This window comes from Myxocyprinus asiaticus, chromosome 9 (assembly GCF_019703515.2).
Source record: "Myxocyprinus asiaticus isolate MX2 ecotype Aquarium Trade chromosome 9, UBuf_Myxa_2, whole genome shotgun sequence".
Taxonomy (NCBI): Eukaryota; Metazoa; Chordata; class Actinopteri; order Cypriniformes; family Catostomidae; genus Myxocyprinus; species Myxocyprinus asiaticus.
The window spans coordinates 36,230,987-36,258,558 of NC_059352.1; the positions used below are offsets into that span (position 1 = coordinate 36,230,987).

General features: G+C 41.8%; 1 protein-coding gene across 1 annotated transcript in view; it reads left to right on the forward strand.

Annotated features, from left to right (window-relative positions):
* Nucleotides 1-3,372: 3,372 nt before the first annotated feature.
* Nucleotides 3,373-27,572, forward strand: part of LOC127445679 (collagen alpha-1(XVIII) chain-like) — a 161,508-nt gene continuing 137,308 nt past the window's right edge. Inside the window, exons 1-2 of the mRNA XM_051705904.1 lie at nucleotides 3,373-3,670; nucleotides 18,848-19,389. Of these exons, the coding sequence (XP_051561864.1) occupies nucleotides 3,373-3,670; nucleotides 18,848-19,389 (840 nt within the window). The remainder of the gene's footprint in view (nucleotides 3,671-18,847; nucleotides 19,390-27,572) is intronic.

A 27,572-nucleotide genomic window follows, 5' to 3' on the forward strand; every position in this document is an offset into this window, starting at 1 on the left:
ATAATAAATGATACTGACCAGCACAGATAAACCCCTCTTTGAATCAAAATTCAGGACACAGTCCCATCAATATATAATGTTCCTCCATTACAATTTACTAATTTTATTGGGCTGGCTAAAAACTAATGTTAGCCTACTTGATGTTTGCTTTCTTATTTCTGGGAGATGAAATAGTATTCAGGTACAGTTTAATTTCTTTCAAAAAGACACGGAAAGCTGGTTTGTTATTAGTGAATTTGCACTTATGGATAAAGAGTATACCTAGAAGATAAAATACATTAATAACAAAGCAAGCATCATTTTCAGAGGAGTCTGATTCAAAGTGGCCAAAAATAATACTTTTAAAATTTTCAAGATATCTTGTAAGATATTATTAGCTATGAAAATTGATGAACATCCTTTCAAAACTGTTGGACATAATGACAAGTCCAAAATAAATGGAGGACCGTTTCAGCGTGACTCTGGCAAAAGGAACAACTTATGCCCATATCATTTCTGAATTTCTTTAGGAAAAGCTTAACAGGGTAAAATGTATTTATCAGTTTGTGAGATACTTCTTTAACTTTATTCGTGAGAAAAAAAATTTGCGGCATGGACCAAATCTTTTTCCAATTTAGATTTTTAAATAAATTATTCCAGAAAGAGGTTACCGGTGAGGCAGAAACAATATTTTCAAGAAACAGAACTCTTACCTTATAATTTCTCTTTTTTAGCAGAGAAGCATATTCCACTTATCGGGGTATCTGTTGGTTCAGGAAAGGAAGCACGTATACATGGGGAATGAATACAGTTTTTGAAAAGCACACATATCCCCGATGGAATAGCTCCCATATCTGTTACAAATTCTTTTGTGGTAACTGGTATATTGTATTCTAAAAGAAATTCTGTGTAGGTCATTAGAAAACCATTACGGTTGAATTGTTGATTAACCAAAAGCAAACCATTATTGAACCATTGATTAAAAAACAATTACCTGTTTTTATATACTATATTTTGATTGTTCCAAATAAAAAAACGTATCTGGGGTAGAATTATGTTTATATATTAGAGCCCATGCCAGAAGTACCTGTTGATGGAAATGTGAAAGATTAACGGGGAGTTTTGATATGTTATAATTGCACATCAGCACAAAATTTATACCTCCAATGTGTGAAAAAGCTAGCTGCAGAAAAGTATGGCAAATAGAGTGTTGATTTTTCAAGTATTGATTAACACAATTAATTTTAAACATGTGATTAAAGGAACAGAAATCAATCAAATTTAGGCCCCCTTTGTTGTACTTTAACAGATTTTTTCATATAGTGACATTTGTTTTTCCACACAAAGTCTGTTAAAGCTCCATCACCTTTGTTTGCCTTGGGGATTAATGTAATCAGCCCTTGACATAAAGTAGTATGAAGACAAGATTTCTCTATGCTTTCCTTATAAACATTTAACAGGAAAGGAGCAATGTTTTTACTGAATAAATGATAAAACTCGGAAGGAAAACCATCCGTTACAGGAGATTTATTTGTTTTTAAAGATTTAACTGCTTCATCAATTTCTTTTAAGGTTATGGGGCGTCGCACTATGCCTGATCAGTAGAACATAACTGGTTAAAGGAACATAAGGAATAAAAAAAATCAAGAGCATGATGTTTGCAAAATTGAGATATGTATAGATGTACAAATTTTTTTTTTGACTTAGTACTGTGGAGCCATCCATGGTCTGACCTGTGCTTATGGCCTTATTACTAATGTTACTGTTAAACAATGAAAGAACAATGGTAAACTTTCATAAGAGCAAGTACAATTAAGAATGGTTAAAGGGGTTAAAATGTGGACTTCCATGGACAAGTGGAAAAATGATTGATAAAGTTTTCCTCCTATTCTATCTTACTCCTGTTCAAACAGGCCATGTTTGCCCTTTAGATATTCTTAAGGTGACTAAAATCATTAGGCTTGTGTCCTGCTAATCTCATATCATTCTTGTTCAAATTAAATGTTTAAACAAATGCTTGCAGTTACCATCTCCAGTTACCTTTAACACTTTTTGTGAGGTGGGGGATTTTTGCTAGTGAAAATGCTGAGTGGCTAGTTATTTTGGAACACCACTAACCACAATGGCCACTGAGCCAAAAAGTCAAGCCCTGATAGGAGCATCACTGTAGTATTTAGAGTTCAATAGACACCCTACACCAACCCCCTACCCCTAAACCTAACCTTCCCTTACAAAAATGAGCCATGGTTTTACTACAGTAACCATAGTATCAACATGGTATTTTGTAGTAAAATCATAGTAACCACAAAATAAAACATGATCACTATATTTTCACCATATTACTGTAGTAACACAGTGATTAATTGCATTAAAACGATGACTTCTGCCAAAAAACCTGGTTACTACAATATTACTACAGTAAAACTATGGTTAATTTTACCCGGATAAAACCTTTCTCTCAACTCCCCATCCTTCACCGTGACCAAAGCACTGCGAGGCAATCAACCTTTATATTATTTTTATTTTATTTATGATTATAAGTAGCATTAAAGGAAATATTCAGATCGTAGACATAAAACAGAATGGAGAAATGTAGGACAAAATGGGGAATCGAACCCGGATCGTCTGCATGAAAAAGGCACATTCACACCATATTTACAAACTAGGCCAGTGGTTCCCAACCCTGTTCCTGGAGGCCCCCCAACACTTTACATTTTGTATATCTCACTTATTTGACACACCCAATTCTACTAACGAGCTAATGAGTTAAATCAAGTGTGTTTGTTTAGGGAGATATCCAAAATGTGTAGTGTTGGGGGGCCTCCAGGAACAGGGTTGGGAACCACTGCACTAGTCTATTGCAGCAACACTTGGTGGTGCAGTTTGGCTTCAACTTCTATTTACACTTAGTGCAAACAGTCACTCTGTTAAATTAGTTTAGTGTATTAGGTACACTGTTAATGGTTAATATGTATATAACATATAACCTATATAAAAATACAACCTAAAAGAAAACTGTTTTTAAGGAGTGATAAGGGGGACCATAGATTGATTTTACTGCCAAAAAAGAAGCACCAAGGAAAGTGCTTTTTTTTTTTTTAGATTGAGCTGAACATCTGTAGCTGTGGCGGGGTCTATAGGGACATACACATCAACTCAGCAATACACAGGGAAGGAGAGTGATATTCACAGTTTAGAGGAGGAAAAGAAGTGGCCAATGAGGTCAACATTACATTAGAGAGAACACGCCTTCTCTCTCTTCCTTTTTACAGTGAGCTAAGAGACGGAAAGGAGGACTAATCTTGCATTGTGGGTTTGGCTACTTCTGCAGGATACTCCTAAAAGCATGTTCTGAATGACTTACCAAACAGAGGGACAAGTGTATATTCAACAATGGGGCACAGGCAGGGCACATACTTCCTGTTGATTCTATATGTGGCTCCTCTTAATGTCTGGCGGGGGAACAGTCCAGTTGTCACGGATGCCTCAGCGGTGGACAAAGATGGTTCTGACATTGGACAGACCAGTAAAGACAAGAACATTGCTGGTGTTGGGACAGAAATCATTGATGTAGCCAGTGGGATCCGGGAATTTGTGCAAAACTGGGACCAGAACGTGACTGTGCAGTGGAATAACACTGTCACAGAGAGGACACATAACATCTCTAAGAAGATTGGCCGTTCCAAGACGGGTAATGATAAGTCTTTATCAGAGGGAGTAGAACATGAAATAGATTTTAAACATTCTTCAGGTGATGCCAGTGGGTCAGACTGGCATTTGAGCCATCTGACCGCTCTTCCTAAGGACTCCAGTATTTGCTTATCAAAAGGCTCAGACTGGCCTTTCTGTTTGTCTTATGGTGTAGTCACATTTTCTGTACCTAATTTTTTTAACCACACCCAGGCAGAGGATGTGGCTACTGTACTGAATGAATGGGGTTGGCTCCTGCGTTCAGGCTGCCACCATAGTTTGGAATGGTTTTTTTGCTTACTGCTGGCACCAAGATGCCATCAGCCCTCTGAAAAATCTGAGGTAGCCCTGCTGCCCTGCAGAACTTTCTGTGAGGTGCTGCTGGACAGCTGCTGGACAGTCCTACAAGAAAGGGGCCTGCCTGTGGCCTGCCACACCCTCCCAGAGGGACCAGAGCCCAGTCAGCCATGCATAACCGTTAGTAACCACAAAGGTAAAAAGTCCAGTTGGAATATATACTGTATACTATATACTGTGATGCATTTCAAACTTGTGCAACTTGTCTTGTCATGTGTGTTGTTTGATGGTTTGCCTTCTACCGTAAGAGGCACATACCACTTCCTGACTACCAGCCATACTGTTGTTGTGCTCTGCTACTGCTTTACCAGGGCTCAGAACAACACATACCAGCCAGGGACAGATTAAGATGTTGGGGTGCCATGGGCATGGATGCCTTCATGGGCCCTCTCTGAAAAATAGTGGCACATCACAAAGAGAGAGACAAAGAGCTCTCCCATTATTTACAACGGTGATGTCGCACATATGCAGTATACAGAGTGTAGATTATAATATAATCAGAGTGATCTTTATCACATCACGACCTGTTTAAGTGTACTGTTGAATGGATGTCAAATATTCACCAGTAGCAGCACATTTTAAGGCTAAATTATGCTTACCGAGCATACAGGCGTTCGCCTAAAATGATGACGAAATGCACTGATGGTTTTGTTCTGCAAATGTGTTTGTTTGGTGATTACTTCCATAGCAACGAAGTAATACTTTAAACTTTAAATGACGCCGTGCATAGTACAAAAGCTGGCTTTTTCTATCAGTATCCAATTTAGCTTTCCAGCCTCTCCAGATCGATCTATTATAAGACAATACATTAAACACTAGTAACAGATCAACAACAACACAGGCATTTAAGGAGCTCAGTAAAATTAACAATGTTATTACCTTAGCAGATGGTTCTCTCTTTTTTTTTCTCCCCAATTTGGAATGCCCAATTCCGAATGCACTCTAAGCCCTTGTGGTGGTGTAGTGACTCAATCCGGGTGGCGAAGGACTAATCTCAGTTGCCTCCAAGTCTGAGACCATCAATCTGTGCATCTTATCACATGACTTGTTGATTGCGTTACCACGGAGACATAGCGCATGTGGAGGCTTCACGCTATTCTCCGCAGAATCCACACACAACTCACCACGCACCCCACCAAGAGCGAGAACCACATTATGGTGACCACGAGGAGGTTACCCCATGTGACTCTACCCTCCCTAGCAACCGGGCCAATTTGGTTGCTTAGGAGACCTGGCTGGAGTCACTCAGCACGCCCTGGATTCGAACTCGCGACTCCAGGAGTGGTAGTCAGTGTCTTTACTTGCTGAGCTACCCAGGCCCCCTGCAGATGGTTCTCTTTAATGCTTCCCTTCAATAAAAGTCTTCCACAACGTCATTAAAGTTCAGTTCTTTCACCAGTTCGCTTTTTATAGCAACTTCAGAAAGCAAGTTGCGTTTATTTTTTCATTTTTCTTTAAATAGATCCACTTGGATGAGTTTTTTCCTTTCATTTTGTTTATTTTGAAAAACTGTGTTGTTTAAGGTTGTATTATGCAATTATTTCACCACAAGATGCCCTTAACCACTAAGCAGCCTAAGACCTATTTATTATTATTTGGCAATCAATAATTAATGGTGCAATATGTAAAATTTTTCATGTAATATTCACCTTTTTTTTGCCAACGGCTTGTAACACAACTTAAAAAATGAGCCCTTCCCGGACTTCCTAGGTTGCCTATTAAAGCCTGTTGACTGATTTTCACGTGAAGGGAGCGGGTCGCTTTTGCCTGGAAAATCCAAAGGATATGACATTTATGCACGCTTCCGAGAGCCTTGCCTCAGACAGTAGCTTCTCTTCTGCTATTCAACAGCAACAACAAACTGCAACACTAGGTAACGTTATCCTAGAGATGGAATCCAGCAAACGTTCGGCTCCCAGCACAACACTGACTCCTACACAGACTCCGAGTTAGCCAAAAAAACATTTATCTACTGAATCCCATCTGGCTAAGTGGGAAGGTGATTGTGGTCAAGCGAAAACTAGAGTGAACATCGGCAGGGCATTTGATTCCTGGAAGGACCTTCATTTGCTTTTGGGGATCAAAACGACCCTGAATTGACATTCTTCTTATTGGACAGGTAAGCTTACATAACTGCAAAGCATGTGAAATATAGTGCCATAAGGATTGATCTGTGTAATTTTAGCTAACTTGATCTTGCCTGCTAACGCTGACGAATTGCAAGCTACCTTGCTTCGTAACTTTCAAATAATTTCAACGATCTTCTCTTTATACTAAAAGTCAGGTTAATGTCAATGTTAATCTGTAATTATTCAGCAAGGTAAACTACAATAACACATGAAATGAATGCTAGACAGTGTTCAAGATAATTCAAAAAGCTCCATTCATTAGTGTAATGTAACTTGGTTATACAGAAAATATATACAATCTATTATTATAAAACAATAGAGCATCGATATATCAAAATGACAGTTGTGATGTAACCACATCAATACTGAAATTTGTCAACATATTTATAAAGTACAGTCTATTTTATAAACAGCTACTGTCATCATCCACCAAATTTAGCTAACAGCTATTGATAAAGCTGGCTAGCCAGCTAACGCCAACATAGGCTATCGTATAAATGCAGTCAATGTATCATGCAAAGAAAAGTGATTACTTCAACCTACAGTCTCGCATAGTCAGACCTATACCACACTTTGTTTTAGCCCTGTTCCAGCACTGGAGAGTCAGATATAATATGCAGTCTCAAAGTTTGCAGTAAAACAATCATAACTGTGTAACTTTAATTATGCTACTTCATCTGTCAGCATGATGTCGGTGAATCACGTTCAGTCTCTTTGTATGTTTTGTCATTGTTTTGATCGGTGCTCGCTCGCGTCCCTATGGAGTGTGTGCGTGAGCATGAGCAACAGGTAGCTGGCTGCAGTTCACTTAATGGCTACAGGTGTCATTAATATCAAGGGTTTCTGAATCTTACATACTGCACCTTTAATAACAATTTCAAAAATAATTATGTCAAATTGAATGAAATTGCTCTGTTACTGGCTAAAAAATAATCATTATTTGAAAAAATATTAAAATTGTTTTGGTAAATGTGCAGTTTCTGCAGCTCATCAGGGCCCCCTGCTGGTCGGAGGCCCTGGGCAAAGGCCCGGTAGGCCCACACGTTAATCCGTCCATGATATCAGCAGAGACACTAACCACCCAAAAGTTTACCTGTGCATCACTGTGTTGTAAATTGAAGTCTGCACATGGTGTGAATGCATTAAAAGGTCTTGCATGCATACTAATTACATCCTCTTTCTAAACATTTTCATCCTCAGCCTCAGGCATTTCACTTACTTAAGTGTGAGGATTGCTATTACATTTTATGTCAGAATTTAGATCTTTATAACTTTATAGCCTGTCTCACTGAGATCAGTTCTGATGAGCAAATGACCATGTTGGTGGAAAAGAGAGGAAATATAAGGCAAAGTGATAGGAGATAGTGACTGCAGAGGCCATTAAGGAAACATAGCATTACTGTGTTTGACCCCCCCCCCCTTGAGATGCTAGTTGCTGTCTGCCTTGCTTGATATTGTTAGCATCTAAAAATAACTTTACCTTCTATACATATGTACTTTCAGTCACAGTGGGGTGCTAGTGATGATTCTAGTCATTCTAATCATTCTAGGCAAAGAGTTGGTAATTTGGCTAAAATAACCTGGCATACCTGAATTATTTATATGAAAGTTTGGCTGGTCTTATTATGAAAAGCCTAAATCTGTAGCCTTCGCCTCGCATGTTCTCAACACTTAACAGTATGTGCATAATGCAGAAGGAGCAGTAGCACCATGGGATGGTTGAATGACAGTTTGTAACGGTAGATGTTAAAAGTAATCTGCATGTCTTATGCATTTTGCACACAAAACTTTCTCACAAAACACTATCTCGATCCAGTATGCACTAATTTGATTGGCTGGTCTGATACAACACCAGAGAGTAAAAGCACACTGGACCTTTTTATTAGTCTGCCTAGACACAAAGTCATGTTTATAATGTACGGGCTAATACAATGAGTGCTTTTGAGGATTACATTTTTTTTTTCTTTTTTTTTACATATGAGAAAGTTTATTGAATATATACATGCAGAACTTTGTACTCTGCTTTGTTTTCTTGGTCATGTCTGTGAATTAGACTGTACTTATTTTCTGTATGTACTAAACTCTCCACACATTTTCTGAATTTGTTTTCTTTGCAAAAGCTTGCACAGACTGCCGTGTCATTATTTAAAAAACCAATTCATGCCCGTCTGTTATTATGGTCAGCCGTGGCTCATCTTTCCATGTAGGTTTTAAAATATTAATCCACTTGAAACATAAGTCCATATTATAAACTGCAAATAATGTAATTTTTAAAACTGTAAATGTGTTCAGAATGCTAACACATGTTTTTAGAGGGTGTGGGACAGAGATTGATAAGGCAATTCCAGCTATGCATACTGTTTGTTTAAAAAATTTCCCATCGGCCCTTTAACTCTTTCTCTCTTTGGTACTGCACCCATACTCCATTATTTAGCATTTGTCCATAAGTTTATTTCAGTGCTGTTTTAGATGTAGGCCTCTTTGATTTGGTCAGTATGTTAGATGTTTCTTTTATTCTTTCTGTAAAATGTAGGTTATTATATTAATAATTTGTATACATATAAAATTAGGTAGTGACAGCTGTTTCATTCTGGTAATTTTCTTAAGTAACTATTTGTCTTATCTCTTGGAAAGCAGGGTTTCAGACCATTCTCTGAAAGGGAAGTTTATTTTAATTGGATCTCTTGGGGGTGCAGGAGGTATCAGTTTACAGGATGCTAACATTTTAGTCCCAATTACCTACAGTCTCCAGCTGTCAGTGGTCTTAAAACTTTTAGGTAAAAATCTAAACTTACAAATAACTTTTCTCAAGTTCCTTACAGTCCTGTTTACAGACATCTGCTTGCTTCATTTTAAATAAAAAACAATAATAAAATAAATAAATAATACAAAATCATTTTATGGAGTTTATGGAGAAAAATTAAAACTGACAGCAGGCATTTTTTAGGAGATTCAGATTTTTTAAGGTTGTAAGTACTGTAAATAACTTATGTTCTACCAGTCAATAGTTCTTCTTTAATTTGGACATATGATTATTAAAAAAATCATTTTAATTTCTTAACCTCAAACTGGTGCAGGATCAAACTGGTGTAATTACATTATTAGCTGGGCTTAGAGGCGTGCAATCAAACCAGTGTGATCTGTATTTAACATGGTATATTTCATTTTGTATGTAATAATAAATCACTAATAAATGTAATAAAATTGTAACATATGTATTGCATTTCATTATTGCATTAGTGTTAAAGGAATAGTTCACAAAACAAAAAAGGAAAATTCTCTCATCATTTACTCACCCTCATGTCATCCCAGATGTGTATGACTTTCTTTCTTCTGCTGAATACAAAGAAAGTTTTTAAAAAGAAGAATATCTCAGCTCTGTATGTCCATACAATGCAAGTGAAATGTGACCAAAATGTTGAAGCTCCAAAAAGCACATAAAGGCAGTGTAAAAGTAATCCACTGGACTCCAGTGGTTAAATCCATGTCTTCAGAAACAATATGATAGGTGTGGGTGGGAAACAGTTCAACATTTAAGTCCTTTTTTCCAGCCCTCCTATGCACAATCACTTTTGTTTTTTGGCGATTCGCATTCTTCGTGCATATCGCTACCTACTGGCCAGGGAGAAGAAAGAAAAGAATGAAGTGAGGAACAAAGGAAAGGAAAATAATAAAATCATATTTGCACAACATCCCAGTAGGTGGCGATATGCACGAAGAATGCAAAAATTTTCATTTTTGGGGGAACTACCCCTTTAAGAGACTTCGGAGATAGGGCTGTGGTATGTAAGATAAAGGAAGATTTTATAATAAATTCTAAATAAATGAATTACATGCTAGACACTGTAAAATTAATGCTTTTATTTAGTCCTTCCCCGATCACAGCTGTGGGATTTGTGCACATGTGGGAAAATGTCTGGTACACCAGTTAGCCAATGACCTATTGTTGCCCTTGGGATGACTATTTCTTAGCAGTTTCACACGCATCACAGTCCTGCACAAATTCAATAATTCTTTAAACATCAACAAGTAAACCGATACCTAATGTACATCATATTTTGTATAGTTACTAAATGTTTTCAAAGAATCATTGTCTGTTTTACTGGTGCTTAATTCCCTTTGTTAAAAATGTTTGAAAAGTTACCTTGTTTATGCTTTGGTAATGAAATTTGTTGACTCACTCAGGAGTTAAATTGAGCAGGAACAGGAACGGCATTCAAACACCTTTGATTCAAAAAAGATAAAATGGCAGCTTTTTTCAATCTATTCCATTTCTTGTATGCTCTGTCCAGTTTTTGTCTAATGGATTTCACACATTCCATCTCAATTTAGGTTAATTACATTAAAGGGATAGTTAACCCAGAAATGATAATTGTCTCATCATTTACTCACCCTTTTGCGATCTCAAAGTCAGGACTTTCTTTCTTCTGTGATTTTTTGAAGGATACATGAAGTGTGTTTGTCCATACCATCAGGGGCAGGTATACAATTTCTGAGGCCCCAAGCAACCAACCAATCCGGGGCCCCATTTTGAAAAAATTTGCTTAAAAAAATGAGATAATTTTTTTTTTTAAACATAATTTTAAATTCATCCTATCAGCTGTTGTAGTCAAGTACATTCAAAATGTTTAATGAAATAAAAATCTAGTTAAAGATAATTAATGCATGTTTTCCAGTTTTTCCACAATACAGTGATTAAAAAAAAGCAATATTTACCTACATATATTTTACAAAACGTTTTTTTTTTTTTTTTTTTTTTTTTTTTGGAATAGGGTATGCAAAACTACTTCACCCAGTAACATTTTGGAATTGCGTTGTTACAGTAATATTATAACCCAACAATTATTTATAGTTGTCCAGTTTGTCATTATAATATGAAACATTATTATAATTACTTTGAGGATTTGTTGTATACAATAGTAATATATTTCTGTCTTATTTACTTTACTTTCACCTGGAACTTTGCAGTATATTGTTCACCATGTTGCAAAAGGCTGTATTTTATGCAAGCATTGTAGGCAACATTCATAACAGGAAACATACAAGGCACAGCGGCCCCTCAGCACACTAGAGCAGAAGGAAAAAAACATTGCTGTTTATCAAACTTTGCTTGCTGCAGAACAATGTTAAACATTGTAACAGTCACCCCTTTGCAACCTGAACTTGTTCAGGACATTAAATCTTTGTGACACCTGCGTTAAAAACAATCTAGATGCAGCGCAACGACTGAAACAGAACGCAGGTGTCTCAACGTGTGTTTTTAAAACCTGATTTTTTTGTAAAATTTGACACTGTGTCTAAAAATGTGCTAGTCTTGCGTGAGACCCTGAAGAAACAGTGAGACGCGGTGCAGGAGACAAGGATGCTCGTCCTGCACGTGTTTACAAAGGAAAACAATGGAAAACAGAGCAGACGCACGCAAAAACACTTTCGGTGTTCTAACTCATCCGTTCGCACGTATCTGTGTGAGTCAAAGGCCTGTATATTTTTGTATAAATTACAGACTTGAACCCAAAGTCCTACTTTGTGAACCGTTCTGAGACCACAGACAACAGCGTATCCACGCGTGTACTCAGAACATCATATCACTCCTCAAGCATTTTTTTTTTGCTGAGATTTCCTAACCGGGGGTGGGGCCCCATGCAATTGTGTGGTTTGCGTGGTGGTTAAAACCGCTACTGCATACCATGCAAGTCAAGGGGGTCCAAAACCTTCAAGCTCCAAAAAGGACATAAAGGCAGCATAAAACAAATCCATATGACTCGAGTGTTTTAATCTATGTCTTCTGAAGTGATACAATTGGTTTTGGGTGAGAAACAGACAAAAATGTAATTCCTTTTTCACTATAAATCTTCAAGTTTAATTATCCTTTATTATAATTTGTGTTTATACAATCCTACTAATAGCCCATTTCCACCGAAATGTAGATGGTTCTCATGGCAATCCTGTGCTCGGCTGGTTCACGGCCGGGGCAATCTGGGGCCTTTTGTAAACTGGCCGCGCTTTTTCACTGAGCCGAATGGTGACGTAATGGGTTGCATGGCTACGTGGTAGTTTTACGTGACTACCTCAAATATAAACAAACATGGCGCGTCAGTGTTTGTGTAGCCTACAGTTTCACAGTAACCCCTGTTTTTTGAGGACATATTTAAACATACAGAGAAATGCAATCCAACATTATTACATTACTCAACAAGATTGCCAGAGACAATACTATGCCCAAGACGAATATTAATGTAATATTAATGACATTAATATGTATAAACTTTTTAAAGTGGCTTATCTTGCTAAGTACTATAAACTGTAACAGTGAAATCGTTATTAACATTGGTGTTGGATTTTTGCCATTACATATAATATTATGTTTACGTTTTGATTGAGAATATCATCGGTTTACATAACAGATACTGTAACAGCGATCCTCCTCAGTGAGTAACTCCTTTACTGAACAAAACAATGCACAAAATAAGATGAGATGTGTGTTAGGAAAGCTAATAAAGTTGGCAAATATCATTAATTACCGAGCTGCAGGACACCGACAGCTCTGTGTTTATCTCAAGCAAGACTGACTGAATTTAATGTCCTGGTTAGTTAGCTGGATGGTCATGTACGAGCACAGAGTTCAGGACATCGTTGCTCCCTCCACTGCAGATTTTGCTTGGGGCCCTTATGCTCCCTGTACTCTCTTTAAAGTTTTCAATAGACTTTTTTTTTTTTTTTTTGCGATCTCTCTAGTTTATCTTGGATCTCCATGGAAGACCATATCGCAAGTAGTGCGCTCATTTCCTCCGCTTTTTTCCAGAACACTTTTGATTTTACATTTTTGTGGGGTTTGTATTGTTGTTATAGAGTGAAAAAGTACTCCTTGCTGCAGACGGTAGCTACTGTTGTTGTTTGCAAAACTACCTGGTGACGAATCATAATCATGCCCTCCTTCCCCTGATGTAATCTGTTCCTGTGTAGAGACCAGCAAGCTTTTGGGGCCTGTGCAGAACCAGATTTTTTGCCCCGGAACAGCCTTTGCAGCAGTGGAAACTTGGAACTGTTCGAGAATTTGCATCGGCCCAGGAATACGCCCCTAAACCATGTCAGTGAAAAAGGGCTATTAGAGACTTATATACTGCAGAGTATTTAAGCATAATAAGTGTTTCCCCACAAATGACAAAAAAGCATACTCTATCTATTCTTATTGTGAACTGCGGAGCATGACTTTTTATCAAGCTATACAAAAATGACAACAATACTAGTCTAAAAAATAATTATGAGCTTCAATAATGTCCATATGTCATTGTAATGTGTGGTCATCACTCACTTTTATTTATAATTCATCCGGCCCCTTTTCTTGTTGAACGAGATTGAACAAACGATTTGCCTCCTCTTGTTCAGTGCATCAGCAGATTCTCTTTCATGAACAAGATGACCAGTTCACTTATTTCTTTTATGAACGAGTGTACCAGTACATTCAGTTCGTTCACGAATGAGATGTCGTGTCTCGTTGAAATTACCAACTATTAGTTCAGTAAAGGGCATGTTCGTTCAGTGTTACAGTCTGCACTCGAATACTATTGGCTCATGATGTAGTCAGTCTTTTAAAGTAAATGAAATTTGCATGTTGACAAATTTAAGAAGACCACATACCATAACCGTTTTTTGCCACAAATGACAAGAAAGCAGGCCTTATTTTTTTGTAAAATGCTTTACTTTTATCAAGTTCAAGAAAACCCTAAATATCTTTCTAAATAAAGTATTTCATGTCATTTTAACTATATGGTCTTCAGTAATTTTTACACATTCATAAATTGGGTATAATGTGCATACCTACTGTAACAACACGGCTCTATGGCTGTAACAAAAAGGAAGACCACATGTGCAAAAGTACCAAAAAGAATACATTTATTTTAACAGAAGAGCAATGAGATGTAATGCGAGTCAGTATAAGTGATAATCAGTCGTGTCTGCAAGTGCATTGGGCAAATGTAGTGCAGCATGCCTGAATGTTTAACACAGCAAATAAAGAAAGAATCACAAAGCAAAAACTGTGCGCTAGATCGAAGCTCTCAGATTGGTTCCACAACATAGCCCAATGCCCGCGAGGATGCTGTCGCCAACAAAGAACTAGCCTGCCGCCTCGTGAACATATCTGAGGATATTTAAAACTCCCACTCACAAGCGTCAGGTGTGTCAGCCACGCCCCTCACAGCACAAACTATACCTAAAACAACCACTTGCACACAAACACTAGCAAGGCTGGGACGTCACACTACCCAGATAGTTCACATACATCTCTGAGATGTCTGTTTTAGGTCTTTTCATCTGGAAAGCATCAAAATCGAATTATTATCTGCTTAACATCTTAAAAAGATCAGATTTAAAAACATTCTAAATCATAAACGTCTCAAAGACATCTGCTGAATGTCTTATTGACATTCGAGGCATACTTATTGACATATATCTTATAGACATTGCAGATGAGCAAACTACGTTACAAAATACCTCTTTCAGATGTAAACACATCAATCAAATAGAAGTCTGGGTGATGTGCTCTCAGGGTATAAACTTTTCTTACTACATTTCACCCCTTTCTCTTTTTGTTGAACATGATTGACTCGCATGCTGAACTGAACAAATGACAAGCCTCCTCTTGTTCAGTCACTCAGCAGATCCTCGTTCACAAACGAGATGACTGATTGATTTATTCATTTAGTTCATGAACGAGTATAGCAGTACATACAGTTTGTTCATGAACGAGATGTTTCAACTCAACTCAAATTACCGTCTCAACTGGTTCAGTGAAGGGGCGTAATCGTTCAGCAGGTGAAATCAATGATATGCTGCTTCACAGCCCGCTCTCGAATGCCACTGGCTCGTGTTATACAAATATCTGATGGACTAAGTTGTGTTCCATTATGGTCAATCTAGAGAGAAAGAGAGAGAGATAGAGAGAGAGAGTAAAAAAAATATTTTGAAGAATGTGCACTCCACTCCTCTCAGCAAGAATAATCACATATGGACACGTAAACACGTGAAAATTGATGTGCAGTATGAAATATACAGAATGTATGATAGTCGTAACTGTAGAGACCACATCAATATGAAGACAAAGCCAAATCCTGGACATTTTTTGCCAATTTTGAAATCCGGGCCGGATGCTTTTTTCAGGTCCAAAAAAGAGGACTTTTCTCGTGGGCCGGAAGATGTCAAAACCAAGTTTATGTACAAATGACTGAAAGGAGAAAGGCCAGTCCATCTAGGCGAAAGGCCCAACATTCAAAACCCATGTGTCTATTCTCGTTCCAAACAGGTGAACCCCACTGTTCGTTTCGGAACCATGCAAAAGAGATGCAACTTGTCCACACATGAGATCCAATGCCCACGTTGAAAGCATGAGTGAATCTTGACTGTGCGACAGTAAAATTAAAGTTTAGATTCAATAGATTTAATAATAGTAGAATGTTAAACTATATATACACTATATTGCCAAAAGTATTCGCTCATCTGCCTTTAGACGCATATGAACTTAAGTGACATCCCATTCTTAATCCACAGGGTTTAATATGACGTCGGCCCACCCTTTGCAGCTATAACAGCTTCAACTCTTCTGGGAAGGCTTTCCACAAGGTTTAGGAGTGTGTTTATGGGAATTTTTGACCATTCTTCCAGAAGCACATTTGTGAGGTCAGACACTGATGTTGGACGAGAAGGCCTGGCTCACAGTCTTTGCTCTAATTCATCCCAAAGGTGCTCTATCGGGTTGAGGTCAGGACTCTGTGCAGGCCAGTCAAGTTCTTCCACACCAAACTCGCTCATCCATGTCTTTATGGACCTTGCTTTGTGCACTGGTGCGCAGTCATGTTGGAACAGGAAGGGGCCATCCCCAAACTGTTCCCACAAAGTTGGGAGCATGGAATTGTCCAAAATCTCTTGGTATGCTGAAGCATTCAGAGTTCCTTTCACTGGAACTAAGGGGCCAAGCCCAGCTCCTGAAAAACAGCCCCACACCATAATCCCCCCTCCACCAAACTTCACAGTTGGCACAATGCAGTCAGACAAGTATCGTTCTCCTGGCAACCGCCAAACCCAGACTCATCCATCAGATTGCCAGATGGAGAAGCGTGATTCGTCACTCCAGAGAACGCATCTCCACTGCTCTAGAGTCCAGTGGTGGCGTGCTTTACACCACTGCATCTGACGCTTTGCATTGCACTTGGTGATGTATGGCTTGGATGCAGCTGCTCAGCCATGGAAACCCATTCCATGAAGCTCTCTACGCATTGTTCTTGAGCTAATCTGAAGGCCATATGAACTTTGGAGGTCTGTAGCGATTGACTCTGCAGAAAGTTGGCGACCTCTGCGCACTATGCGCCTCAGCATCCACTGACCCCGCTCTGTCATTTTACGTGGCCTACCACTTCGTGGCTGAGTGGCTGTCATTCCCAATCACTTCCACTTTGTTATAACACCACTGACAGTTGACTGTGGAATATTTAACAGTGAGGAAATTTCACGACTGGACTTGTTGCACAGGTGGCATCCTATCATAGTACCACGCTGGAATTCACTGAGCTCCTGAGAGCGGCCCATTCTTTCACAAATGTTTGTAGAAGCAGTCTGCATGCCTAGGTGCTTCATTTTATACACCTGTGGCCATGGAAGTGATTGGAACACCTGAATTCAATTATTTGGATGGGTGAGCGAATACTTTTGGCAATATAGTGTAATACTGAATATAAAATATAATGTCTAATAATGCTAGGAGGGAAATATTTGCTGGTCCTGAAAATGCCAAATATTTGATTTGAACAGTAAATAAGCACCCCTCTGACGACATTTTCCCCGGAAAATGCCCATACGTCCAACAACACTTACCGCTTTGACCACTGGAGGCAGTTTTTTTTTAATTTCAGTAAGCACAGACCGATTTTAGCTAAAGAAAATTCAACCTACTGTTTCCGATTTCACTGTGAGATCAGTCTGATATATGCAACCAACTGCACCCCAGGTTCTGATATACAGCCACTGATATGCAGTTTTTGTTTATTAAAATGCTGTATACCTGAAGGGGTTTTCAATCTGTGACCACTCATTTCAAAAGCAATGATCATACCACTGGACCAAAACACTGATGAGGTTTTAGTGTTTTACTTGTATATTTATGTATGTAGTAAGCTACTCCATTTTCGATTCAACATTTATTTTATTTTGTGTTTTTTTTTTCATTTGGAAATGTTTTTATTTTTATTTATTTTTTATCAAATATATAGTTGGGTCTACTAGTGAAAATGCATCTATTTTGCACTCTTTTATAATTGAATACAAACATTTAATTACAAATTATATTATCATTATTCTAGTGGGTCCAACTTTATTGTGATTTACAGGTGGCAGGTCCACTGGGATTGTGTTTGAGAGTTCCTGTAGGGCAGTGGGATGCAAGAGCAAACGGACACATCTGGACTAAATAATGGGTCAGCCATATTCCCACAGTCTCCTGTGTGAGCATTTTAAAACATGACAGCAAAACACAGGAACAAAATGAATGTTGGCTGAGTGGGTCAGCCGTGGAAAAGGGGATTATGGTGTAATGTGGAAAAGTTCCTAAGCTGCTATTGCTATAGAAACATGACCCTGGAATTGGACATCCCGTTCCCACAGTCAGATTTGTTCGCCTGTGTAAAACATTCAATGGAAAGGAGGTGGCGAGAACCGGCTTGACAATATAAATAATAGTTTACTAATAAACTTAAACCAAAAGACACAAACACACACAGACGTCGGACAGCTGTCCTTAACTCTCTCTCTGTCACACTGCCGTCTTCGGTCGGCCTTAATCAGCCTAATTAGGGGCCGGGTGTGCGGAATTATGTCCACCCTGCCACAGCCTGGTTCAACCCAAATCTGCGTAGTGACCTTTTTTCTGCAAGAATTTTGCATAGAATGTTGCTCTTTAGTAAAATATTACTGATATAAACTTTCAGCAGTATGGTTGGAGCAATTATTAAGAAATTAATGTCCGTAAGGACAAAATATGTACAGTTAATAATTTTTGTATTGTTTTCCTGTAAAAATATCTAAAAATCCTTAAAACAAGATCAGTTTGATTTATCTTGTTTTAGAAACAACACTGCATAAGATATTTAGGTTTTTCAGAGAATGTATTTTTAACATGTGTATTTTGTCTTACTGTACTGGTAGAGTTTATATAGTCAAAACAAGTGAAAAAATCTACCGCACTGGTAACAGTGAAGAAGTAATCCAAAGTATTTAGAATATGTTACTGACCTTGAGTAATCTAACGGAATACATTACAAATTACATTTTACAGCATGTATTCTGTAATCTGTAGTGGAATACATTTAAAAAGTAACCCTCCCAACCCTGTGTATATATATATATAATATATATATAATCATGCAGATACAGGTCAGGAGCATCTGTTAATGTTCACATCAACCATCAGAATGGAGGAATAATGTGATCTCAGTGATTTGGACCATGGCATGATTGTTAGAGTATTTCTGTAACTGCTGATCTCCTGGGATTTTCACGCACAGCAGTCTCTAGATTTACTCCGAATGGTGCCAAACCTACATTACAAAACACTACATTCACTCTTTTTTACCTACATTCATAAACTTCATATTATTTGTTATCACTGTAATGACTCATGTTTTTTTTTTTTTTTACATCCACAGAGGAGAGTGGAGTCTCTCTGTTGCAACTTTTTGGAAACCCTCCACCTGAAAATATCACACTTGTGGCAGGCCCAAATGGCCAAACTGCATACCTCTTTCAAAAGGACAGTAACACAGGTCAGATGGCACGTGCTCACCTGCCCAGCCCCCTCTACCGAGACTTCTCTCTCATCTTCCATTTGAAGTCAACCTCTGAAGATGCTGGGGTGATCTTCTCCATCACCGATTCCAATCAAGAGATCATGTTTGTTGGCGTCAAGCTCTCAGCTGTGGAGGATGGCAAAAGGGATGTCCTTTTTTATTACACAGAGCCAGATTCAGATGAATCTCGAGAGGTGGCCAGCTTTAAAGTGCCACACCAGCCTGATAAGTGGAACCGTTTCTCTCTGGCTGTGAACCTAGACAAGGTGTCTTTTTATGAGGACTGCGATTCTGAGCCCAAGGTGGTGAAGTTTGAGCGCTCATCCAATGACATAGAGCTGGGAACAAACTCTGGGATCTTTGTGGGACGAGGTGGAGCTGTTGACCCAGAAAAATTTCAGGTATGTTTAGTGCATCACATCTAATTTTCTTTTGACATTCTTAAGGCCAATTTATACTTCTGCATTGAATCTGTGCTGTAGGCTCCGCATAGTGGCCAACGTGCTGGTTTGCATTTATAGTTCTGTCTGCGTCATGCTAGTGTTAGTATATTGAGTGAAATTCCTTCATTTCTTAAATGACTATACATTCCATAAATAAACAAAGGCAAATGCAATTCGTGGAATATTTATTAAATTATTGTACTATGAAAAATGAGTTCCCTTCTGTCACTCACTCAACGTTGTGTCGATGTAGTGACACTAGGGGTCGCTCTTGAGAGCCCCAAACACCTCAGATCTTTGAGAAAAGGCCAATGAGAATTGGCGAGTGGAATTTGCATGCCACTCCCCCAGACATACGGGTATAAAAGGAGCTGGCTCGCAACCATTCATTCAGATTTTTTCTTCGGAGCTGAGCGGTTGTACTATCAGCTAGCTGAATACAACTGCTGTTCCATTCACCTCTTAAGAAGCGTATGCTGTTGGATATACGGCGCATTTCCAGCAGCTTTCTCTCCTTCTGCACGACGAGTGCAGATTTCGCCCCTGGGCACTTCAACAGTGCTAAAATAGTGTATATTCCTGCTAAAGAGTATATTTTCTCTATTAGAGCACACACATTGATGTTGAATGTCTTTTTAAAGATGCATCTTTATAAAGATGCCTTTCCATCTTTGTGTGATTCCTGGATGTGGTCGCTATCTCTCCGCTTCTGACGGCCATGGGCGCTGCCTCACATGTCTGGGCAGCGATCACAATGAGGCAGCGTTCATGGATGGTTCATGTTCTCATTGCGAGAATATAACCATGGCAAAGTTGCGATCACAGCTTTCCTTCTTCCGGGGGAAAGCCACTCTAGCCTTTTACCTCCGGGTACGAGGCCGGCCCGGCTGGCGCTGGAGGCGATTTGGGGGCTTCAATGGGCTCGACTCCGCCTGGTAAGTCCCCGCAGACCTCCCATTCCCCAGCACGCTCGTTTGCCCCCGGCGAGTACCGAGAGGAGACCAGCTCACTCCAGGGCCAGCTTAGTGTCCCTTTCGGAGCTCCGGAGTGGGATGCGTGCTTGATTGCTGCATTGGAGAGTGTACTGGCAATGTCAGACGGTGAGAACTCGACTGGGCTGCCACCTTTGGGTCGGCCCGCCCAGTCTGAGGCTGACGGCGAGAAGACCGCCATGCTTGACCGGGCCGCCGCGTGTGTCGGGTTGGAGTGGAGCCCTTGTGGCTAGATGATTGGTTCCTGGGTTCGGGGCGCCGCTCACAGCCATGCCCACCCAACCCCCCCACCCCAATCCCTTTCTTCCCGGAAATGCACCACGAGCTGACGAGGTCATGGAGGGCACCTTTTTCTGCCCAAAACTGACCTCTCAGCTTGTCTGCTCTCACTATCCTCGATGGCAGGGTGGCCCAAGGGTATACGGAGGTTCCTCAGGTGGATAAGACGGTTGTGGTGCACCTGTGCGCGCAAAGCGCAGCCACCTGGTGGGATCGCCCGGCACTCCCTTCCAAGGCCTGTAGGACAATGTCATCTCTGACGGCCAAAGCCTACAGCACCGCTGGTCAGGCCGCCTCTACCCTGCATGCCATGTCCCTCCTGCAAATACACCAGGCCAAGGCACTAAAGGAACTGCACGTGGGTAGTCCTGATCCCGATGTGATGCAGGAGCTGTGCTCGGTGACTGACCTCGCCCTCCGGGTGACGAAGGTCATGGCACGAGCACTTGGGCAGGCAATGTCCACCCTCGTGGTCCAGGAACGCCACCTGTGGATGAATCTAGTTGAGATGAGGAACGCGGACAAGGTTCACTTTCTCAACACCCCCATCTCCCAGATTGGCCTATTCGGCGACACCATCGAGGACTTCGCCCAGCAGTTCTTGGCGGTGAGGAAGCAGAAGGAGGCTATACAACACATCTTGCCTCGGCGCAGCTCAAGATCCCGTATCCCGTCTGCTCGCAGAGGGCGTTGCCCTGCGGTGGCGAAAACCCAGGTGGCTCCGCCTCAGCCCGAGCCCAGTTCTCGGCCTCAGCATAGAGCCCCCCGCAGGAAGCTGAAGCCCCCCGCCTCACGGGCCGGCATGAGGACCCAGAAGGCTCCTGCGCCCCTGAGACGGACGACCCAGGGAGCGAGATGTCTGCTGCAAACCCGGAGCTGGTATCCAGACCACTCCGAGAAGAGCAAGCTCTCCCCGGTTCAGAGCATCGCTTTTCTCGATGATAGCGTGCTTCATGAGTGAGCGCGCGCAGTCGGTGCTGAACTGCCTGAAGTCGTTCAAGCAGAGAACAGAGGTTCCACTGAAACACTTTCAGAGGATCCTGGGGCATATGGCATCCTTGGCGCCGGTCACGCCACTAGGGTTGATGCATATGAGACCACTTCAGCACTGGCTTCAGACTCGAGTCCCGAGATGGGCATGGCACCACGGCACACATCACGTGGCCATCACGGCGATCTGCCGGAACTTGTTCAGCCCTTGGACAGACCTTGCATTTCTTTGGGCAGGAGTTCCCCTACAGCAAGTGTCCAGGCGCATAGTCATTACGACAAATGCATCCAAGCGAGGCTGGGGCGCCATTTGCAACGGGCACGCTGCCACTGGCTCCTGGACAGGACTGCGACTGTGTTGGCACATCCACTGCCTCGAGTTGCTGGCAGTATTGCTCGCCCTGTGGAGGCTTTTGCCATTGATCCGGGGCAAGCATGTGTTGGTCTGGATGGACAACACAGCAACAGTAGCATATATAAATTGCCAAGGCTTCTTACGCTCACATCACATGTTGCAACTCGCACGCTGTCTTCTCCTATGGAGTCAGCGATGACTGAGGTCGCTGAGGGCCACTCACATCCCAGGCAACCTCAATGCCACAGTGGACGCACTGTCATGGCAGGTGATGCTCAGGGGAGAATGGAGACTCCACCCTCAGGTGGTCCAGCTGATTTGGAGTCGATTCGGCAAAGCACAAATAGACCTATTTGCCTCCCGAGAAACCTCCCACTGCCTGCTCTGGTATTCTCTGATGGGGGCCCCCCTCAGCCCAGACACACTGGCACACAGCTGGCCCCGGGGGCTGCGCAAGTATGCATTCCCCCTAGTGAGCCTACTTGCACAGACCCTGTGCAAGGTCAGGGAGGACGAGGAGCATGTCACCCTCATGGCCCCTTATTGGCCCACCCAGACTTGGTTCTCAGACCTCACGCTCCTTGTGACAGCCCCTCCCTGGCGAATTCCCCTGAGGAAGGACCTTCTTTCTCAGGGACGGGACACCATCTGGCACCCGCGCCCAGACCTCTGGAACCTCCACATCTGGCCCTTGGACGGGATGCATAAGACCTAAGTGGCCTACCACCAGCAGTGGTAGACATGATTACTCAGGCCAGAGCTCCCTCCACGAGGTAGCTTTATACCCTGAAGTGGCGTCGGTTCACGAACTGGTGTTCTTCCCAAGCTGAGGACCCTCAGAGATGTGCAGTCGGGTCAGTGCTTTCCTTCCTGCAGGAGAGGCTGGAGGAATGACTGTCCCCCTCCAGCTTGAAGGTGTATGTGTCCGCCGTAGCGGCACACCACGATACAGTGGACGGTAAGTCCTTAGGAAAGCACAACCTGATCATCAGGTTCCTGAGAGGTGCCCGGAGGCTGAATCCTCCTAGGCCACGCCTGTTCCCCTCATGGGATCTCTCCATGGTCCTCCTGGGCATTTGCGGAGCCCCCTTTGAGCCGCTAGAGTCAGTCGAGTTGAAAGCCGTCTCCTTGAAGACGGCCCTCCTGATTGTGCTCACCTCCATCAAGAGGGTCAGGGACCTGCAAGCGTTCTCTGTCAGCAATATCTGCATGGAGTTCGGTCCGGGTGACTCTCACGTAATCCTGAGACCCCGGCTGGACTATGTGCCCAAAGTTCCCCTTCAGGGATCGGGTGGTGAACCTGCAAGCACTGCCCCAGGAGGAGGCAGACCCAGCCCTGTCGTTGCTGTGTCCGGTGCATACTTTGCACATCTACTTGGATCACATGCAGGGCTTTAGATGCTCTGAGCAGCTCTTTGTCTGCTTTGGCGGACAGCGGAAAGGGAATGCTGTCTCCAAACAGAGGCTTGCCCACTGGATTGTGGATGCCATCGCTGTGGCATACCAGGCCCAGGCCGTGCCCGCCCCTTCGGGAATACGAGCACACTCCACAAGGAGTCTGGCATCCTCGTGGGCACTGGCCCATGGCACCTCTCTAGCAAACATCTGCAGGGCAGCGGGCTGGGCGACACCCAATACCTTTGTGAGATTTTACAATATCCGGGTTGAGCCGGTTTCGTCCCATGTTCTGTCAGGTATGAACAGGTAAGTTCGGGAATACGGACAGCTGGCCGGGTGTATGGCTTGCGTATAGCGCTTTTCCCCTCCAAAGAGGTGAAGATGTGCGCTGCTTTTCCCATGCGAGTTCACGAACCCGTGAACCCTGGATGTCCTTCCTCCCTAGCCCTGTGGCTCGCGAATTCAGCGGCAGAATTCACAGCCGGAACCAGTACGTGTGCTTATATGCCCTTACTGAGGTAGGTGCTCCACAGGTGCCGGTTACTCCTGTGATGTATTTTCCGCAGTATGGTCTCCCTGTCGGCAGACCAGCGTCTCCCTTCGACAGAGCCCTCTCTGTCCCAGTCGCCGTGTTTGTAGAGCTCCTCTCCTTTCAGGCAGGACCTACCACCGCCTCTTCCATGTGCGGCTCTGAGCCCACATGACGTGCTTGCCACATGTTACCTCCCCTCCGGGCAGGATGTGGTCTTCGCGGGGTCTTTTCCCCCTGAATGAATAGGATAGGAAAAGAACACCTTCCCCGATCGCATATATTGAGCGTTAAAATGGCCCCAGCCGAATAACTGAATACTCTGCGGAGAGAAAACATAGAGAGAAAAGGCCACACTTGGGATGTGGGGAACTATACGACATTTTTTGGGGCGTTGTGGGAGGCTACGTGCAGACCGGTGCACCTGCTACTATGCACACAGCAGCTTGCTTGCACCGGCACCGGCAGTCCACGTAACACGGTTCAGCTAGTTGTGGCGTTTCGTATAGGGACCCCTAGTGTCACTACATAGACACAATGTCGAATGAGTGACAAAAGGGGAACATCTCGGTTACTGTCGTAACCTCCGTTCCCTGATGGAGGGAACGAGACGTTGTGTCCCCCCTGCCACAATGCTGTACTACCCGCTGAAATGGCCAGGACCCTGTCTTGGCTCCTCAGCACAAAACCTGAATGAGTGGTTGCGAGCCAGCTCCTTTTATACCCGTATGTCCGGGGGAGTGGCATGCAAATTTCACTCGGCAATTCTCATTGGCCTTTTCTCAAAGATCTGAGGTGTTCGGGGCTCTCAAGAGCGACCCCTAGTGACACTACATCGACACAACATCTCGTTACCTCCATTAGGGAATGGAGGTTATGACAGTAATCGAGAGGTTAATCAAACTATGTAGTATTTAGGTACATATTATTTAATTTACATGCAATGCCATGCATTGTATACTGTATCCTTGCTTTTGAGTCATTAAAAATAATATTAGAGGCCTGGGTAGCTCAGCGAGTATTGACACTGACTACCACCCCTGGAGTCGCGAATTCGAATCCAAGGTGTGCTGAGTGATTCCAGCCAGGTCTCCCAAGCAACCAAATTGGCTAGGTTGCTTGGGAGGGTAGAGTCATATGGGGTAACCTCCTCGTGGTTGCGATTAAGGGTTCTCACTCTCAATAGGACGCATGGTAAGTTGTGCGTGGATCGCGGAGAGTAGCATGAGCCTCCCGTGCTGTGAGTCTCCACGGTGTCATGCAGAACGAGTCACGTGATAAGATGAGTGGATTGACAGTCTCAGAAGTGGAGGCAACTGAGACTTGTCCTCCATCACCCGGATTGAGGTGAGTAACCGCGCCACCACGAGGACCTACTAAGTAGGTGGAATTGGGCATTCCAAATTGGGAGAAAAGGGGATAAAACTTTTTTTTTTTATTAAAAAAATATATATTAATAATATTAAATAAATGTTTTGCCATACGTTGATGTTTCGTGCAGAAAAAAAACATCAAATTAATGAATAACTACTCGCTTGACCAAAACAAAATGGATATCGGTTTAAAGCTCAATAGCTGGACTTTATAATGCATATGGACAATATGATGACTCTTAAAAGGTGCTTTTTAATTTGCTGAAAAATTTGAAGTATTCTGTTTTCATAACTAATGCACCCCTTAAACTCTGTGGACCCGCCGGCAGAGTCAGAAGCTTGAGATAAGTTTACGCATAAATTATATAAATCCTCATATGTGGTACTTGAAAGCTTAGAATCTGAACTTTTCATACCATCACTTTTGCATTTATGTTACATAAAATAACAAAATAAAGCCTTAAAAACTTTGCGTCACAAATTAGCTCCACCTAGAGGTGATGATTTAGAAATATCCATATGAACAGAAACAGTTTTCCTCTTACATATAAACAAGTCATATATCAAATAAAAGCTCTCACTCTTGTGAATGTGACTTTTTTTTTGTCACCCTAACACCACAGTTTAAATAATAATCAAAAGAATCACGCAGTGAAACGTAATCTCTGTAAGACAACAAAGACAACCTCTCATACCTGCTCCGATCACTGCTTCTGTAATCCCAAAAGTAGCCAAAACCCCATGTCAGCTCTTACCTTAGACTGTTTTCATCAAAATTAGCCAGTTTTTACTTGTCTGTAAGGTTGCTTGGTAAAATAATCCAATTTTATATATCAGATGTCCAGAAACAAATTGCAGTCTAGCTTCTAGTTCATGCAGAGATATTCAATGAAATAGTGTAGAACATGCATCCCATCCAAAATTTACTGGATGTCTATGGTGTGAGTGCTCAGCTGCATTAGAGCGGCACCTACATTTTAGATCTGTATATTGTGATGGAAGTACTTGCAAGTCAGTACTTGCTGCCATCTAGTAGAATGAAATAAGATGTTTTGCAGGTAGACAGAGCAAACAGAACCAGAAATACATGCTTACAAAGTTAGTGCAAAAAAAAAAAAAAAAAATTATATATATATACACAGGTGCATCTCAATAAATTAGAATGTTGTGGAAAAGTTCATTTATTTCAGTAATTCAACTCAAATTGTGAAACTCGTGTATTAAATAAATTCAATGCACACAGACTGTAGTAGTTTAAGTCTTTGGTTCTTTTAATTGTGATGATTTTGGCTCACATTTAACAAAAACCCACCAATTCACTATCTCAACAAATTAGAATACATCATAAGACCAATAAAAAACATTTTTAGTGAATTGTTGGCCTTCTGGAAAGTATGTTCATTTACTGTATATGTACTCAATACTTGGTAGGGGCTCCTTTTGCTTTAATTACTGCCTCAATTCGGCGTGGCATGGAGGTGATCAGTTTGTGGCACTGCTGAGGTGGTATGGAAGCCCAGGTTTCTTTGACAGTGGCCTTCAGCTCATCTGCATTTTTTGGTCTCTTGTTTCTCATTTTCCTCTTGACAATACCCCATAGATTCTCTATGGTGTTCAGGTCTGGTGAGTTTGCTGGCCAGTCAAGCACACCAACAGCATGGTTATTTAACCAACTTGGTGCTTTTGGCAGTGTGGGCAGGTGCCAAATCCTGCTGGAAAATGAAATCAGCATCTTTAAAAAGCTGGTCAGCAGAAGGAAGCATGAAGTGCTCCAAAATCTCTTGGTAAACGGGTGCAGTGACTTTGGTTTTCAAAAAACACAATGGACCAACACCAGCAGATGACATTGCACCCCAAATCATCACAGACTGTGGAAACTTAACACTGGACTTCAAGCAACTTGGGCTATGAGCTTCTCCACCCTTCCTCCAGACTCTAGGACCTTGGTTTCCAAATGAAATACAAAACTTGCTCTCATCTGAAAAGAGGACTTTGGACCACTGGGCAAAAGTCCAGTTCTTCTTCTCCTTAGCCCAGGTAAGACGCCTCTGATGTTGTCTGTGGTTCAGGAGTGGCTTAACAAGAGGAATATAACAACTGTAGCCAAATTCCTTGACACGTCTGTGTGTGGTGGCTCTTGATGCCTTGACCCCAGCCTCAGTCCATTCCTTGTGAATTTCACCCAAATTCTTGAATCGATTTTGCTTGACAATCCTCATAAAGCT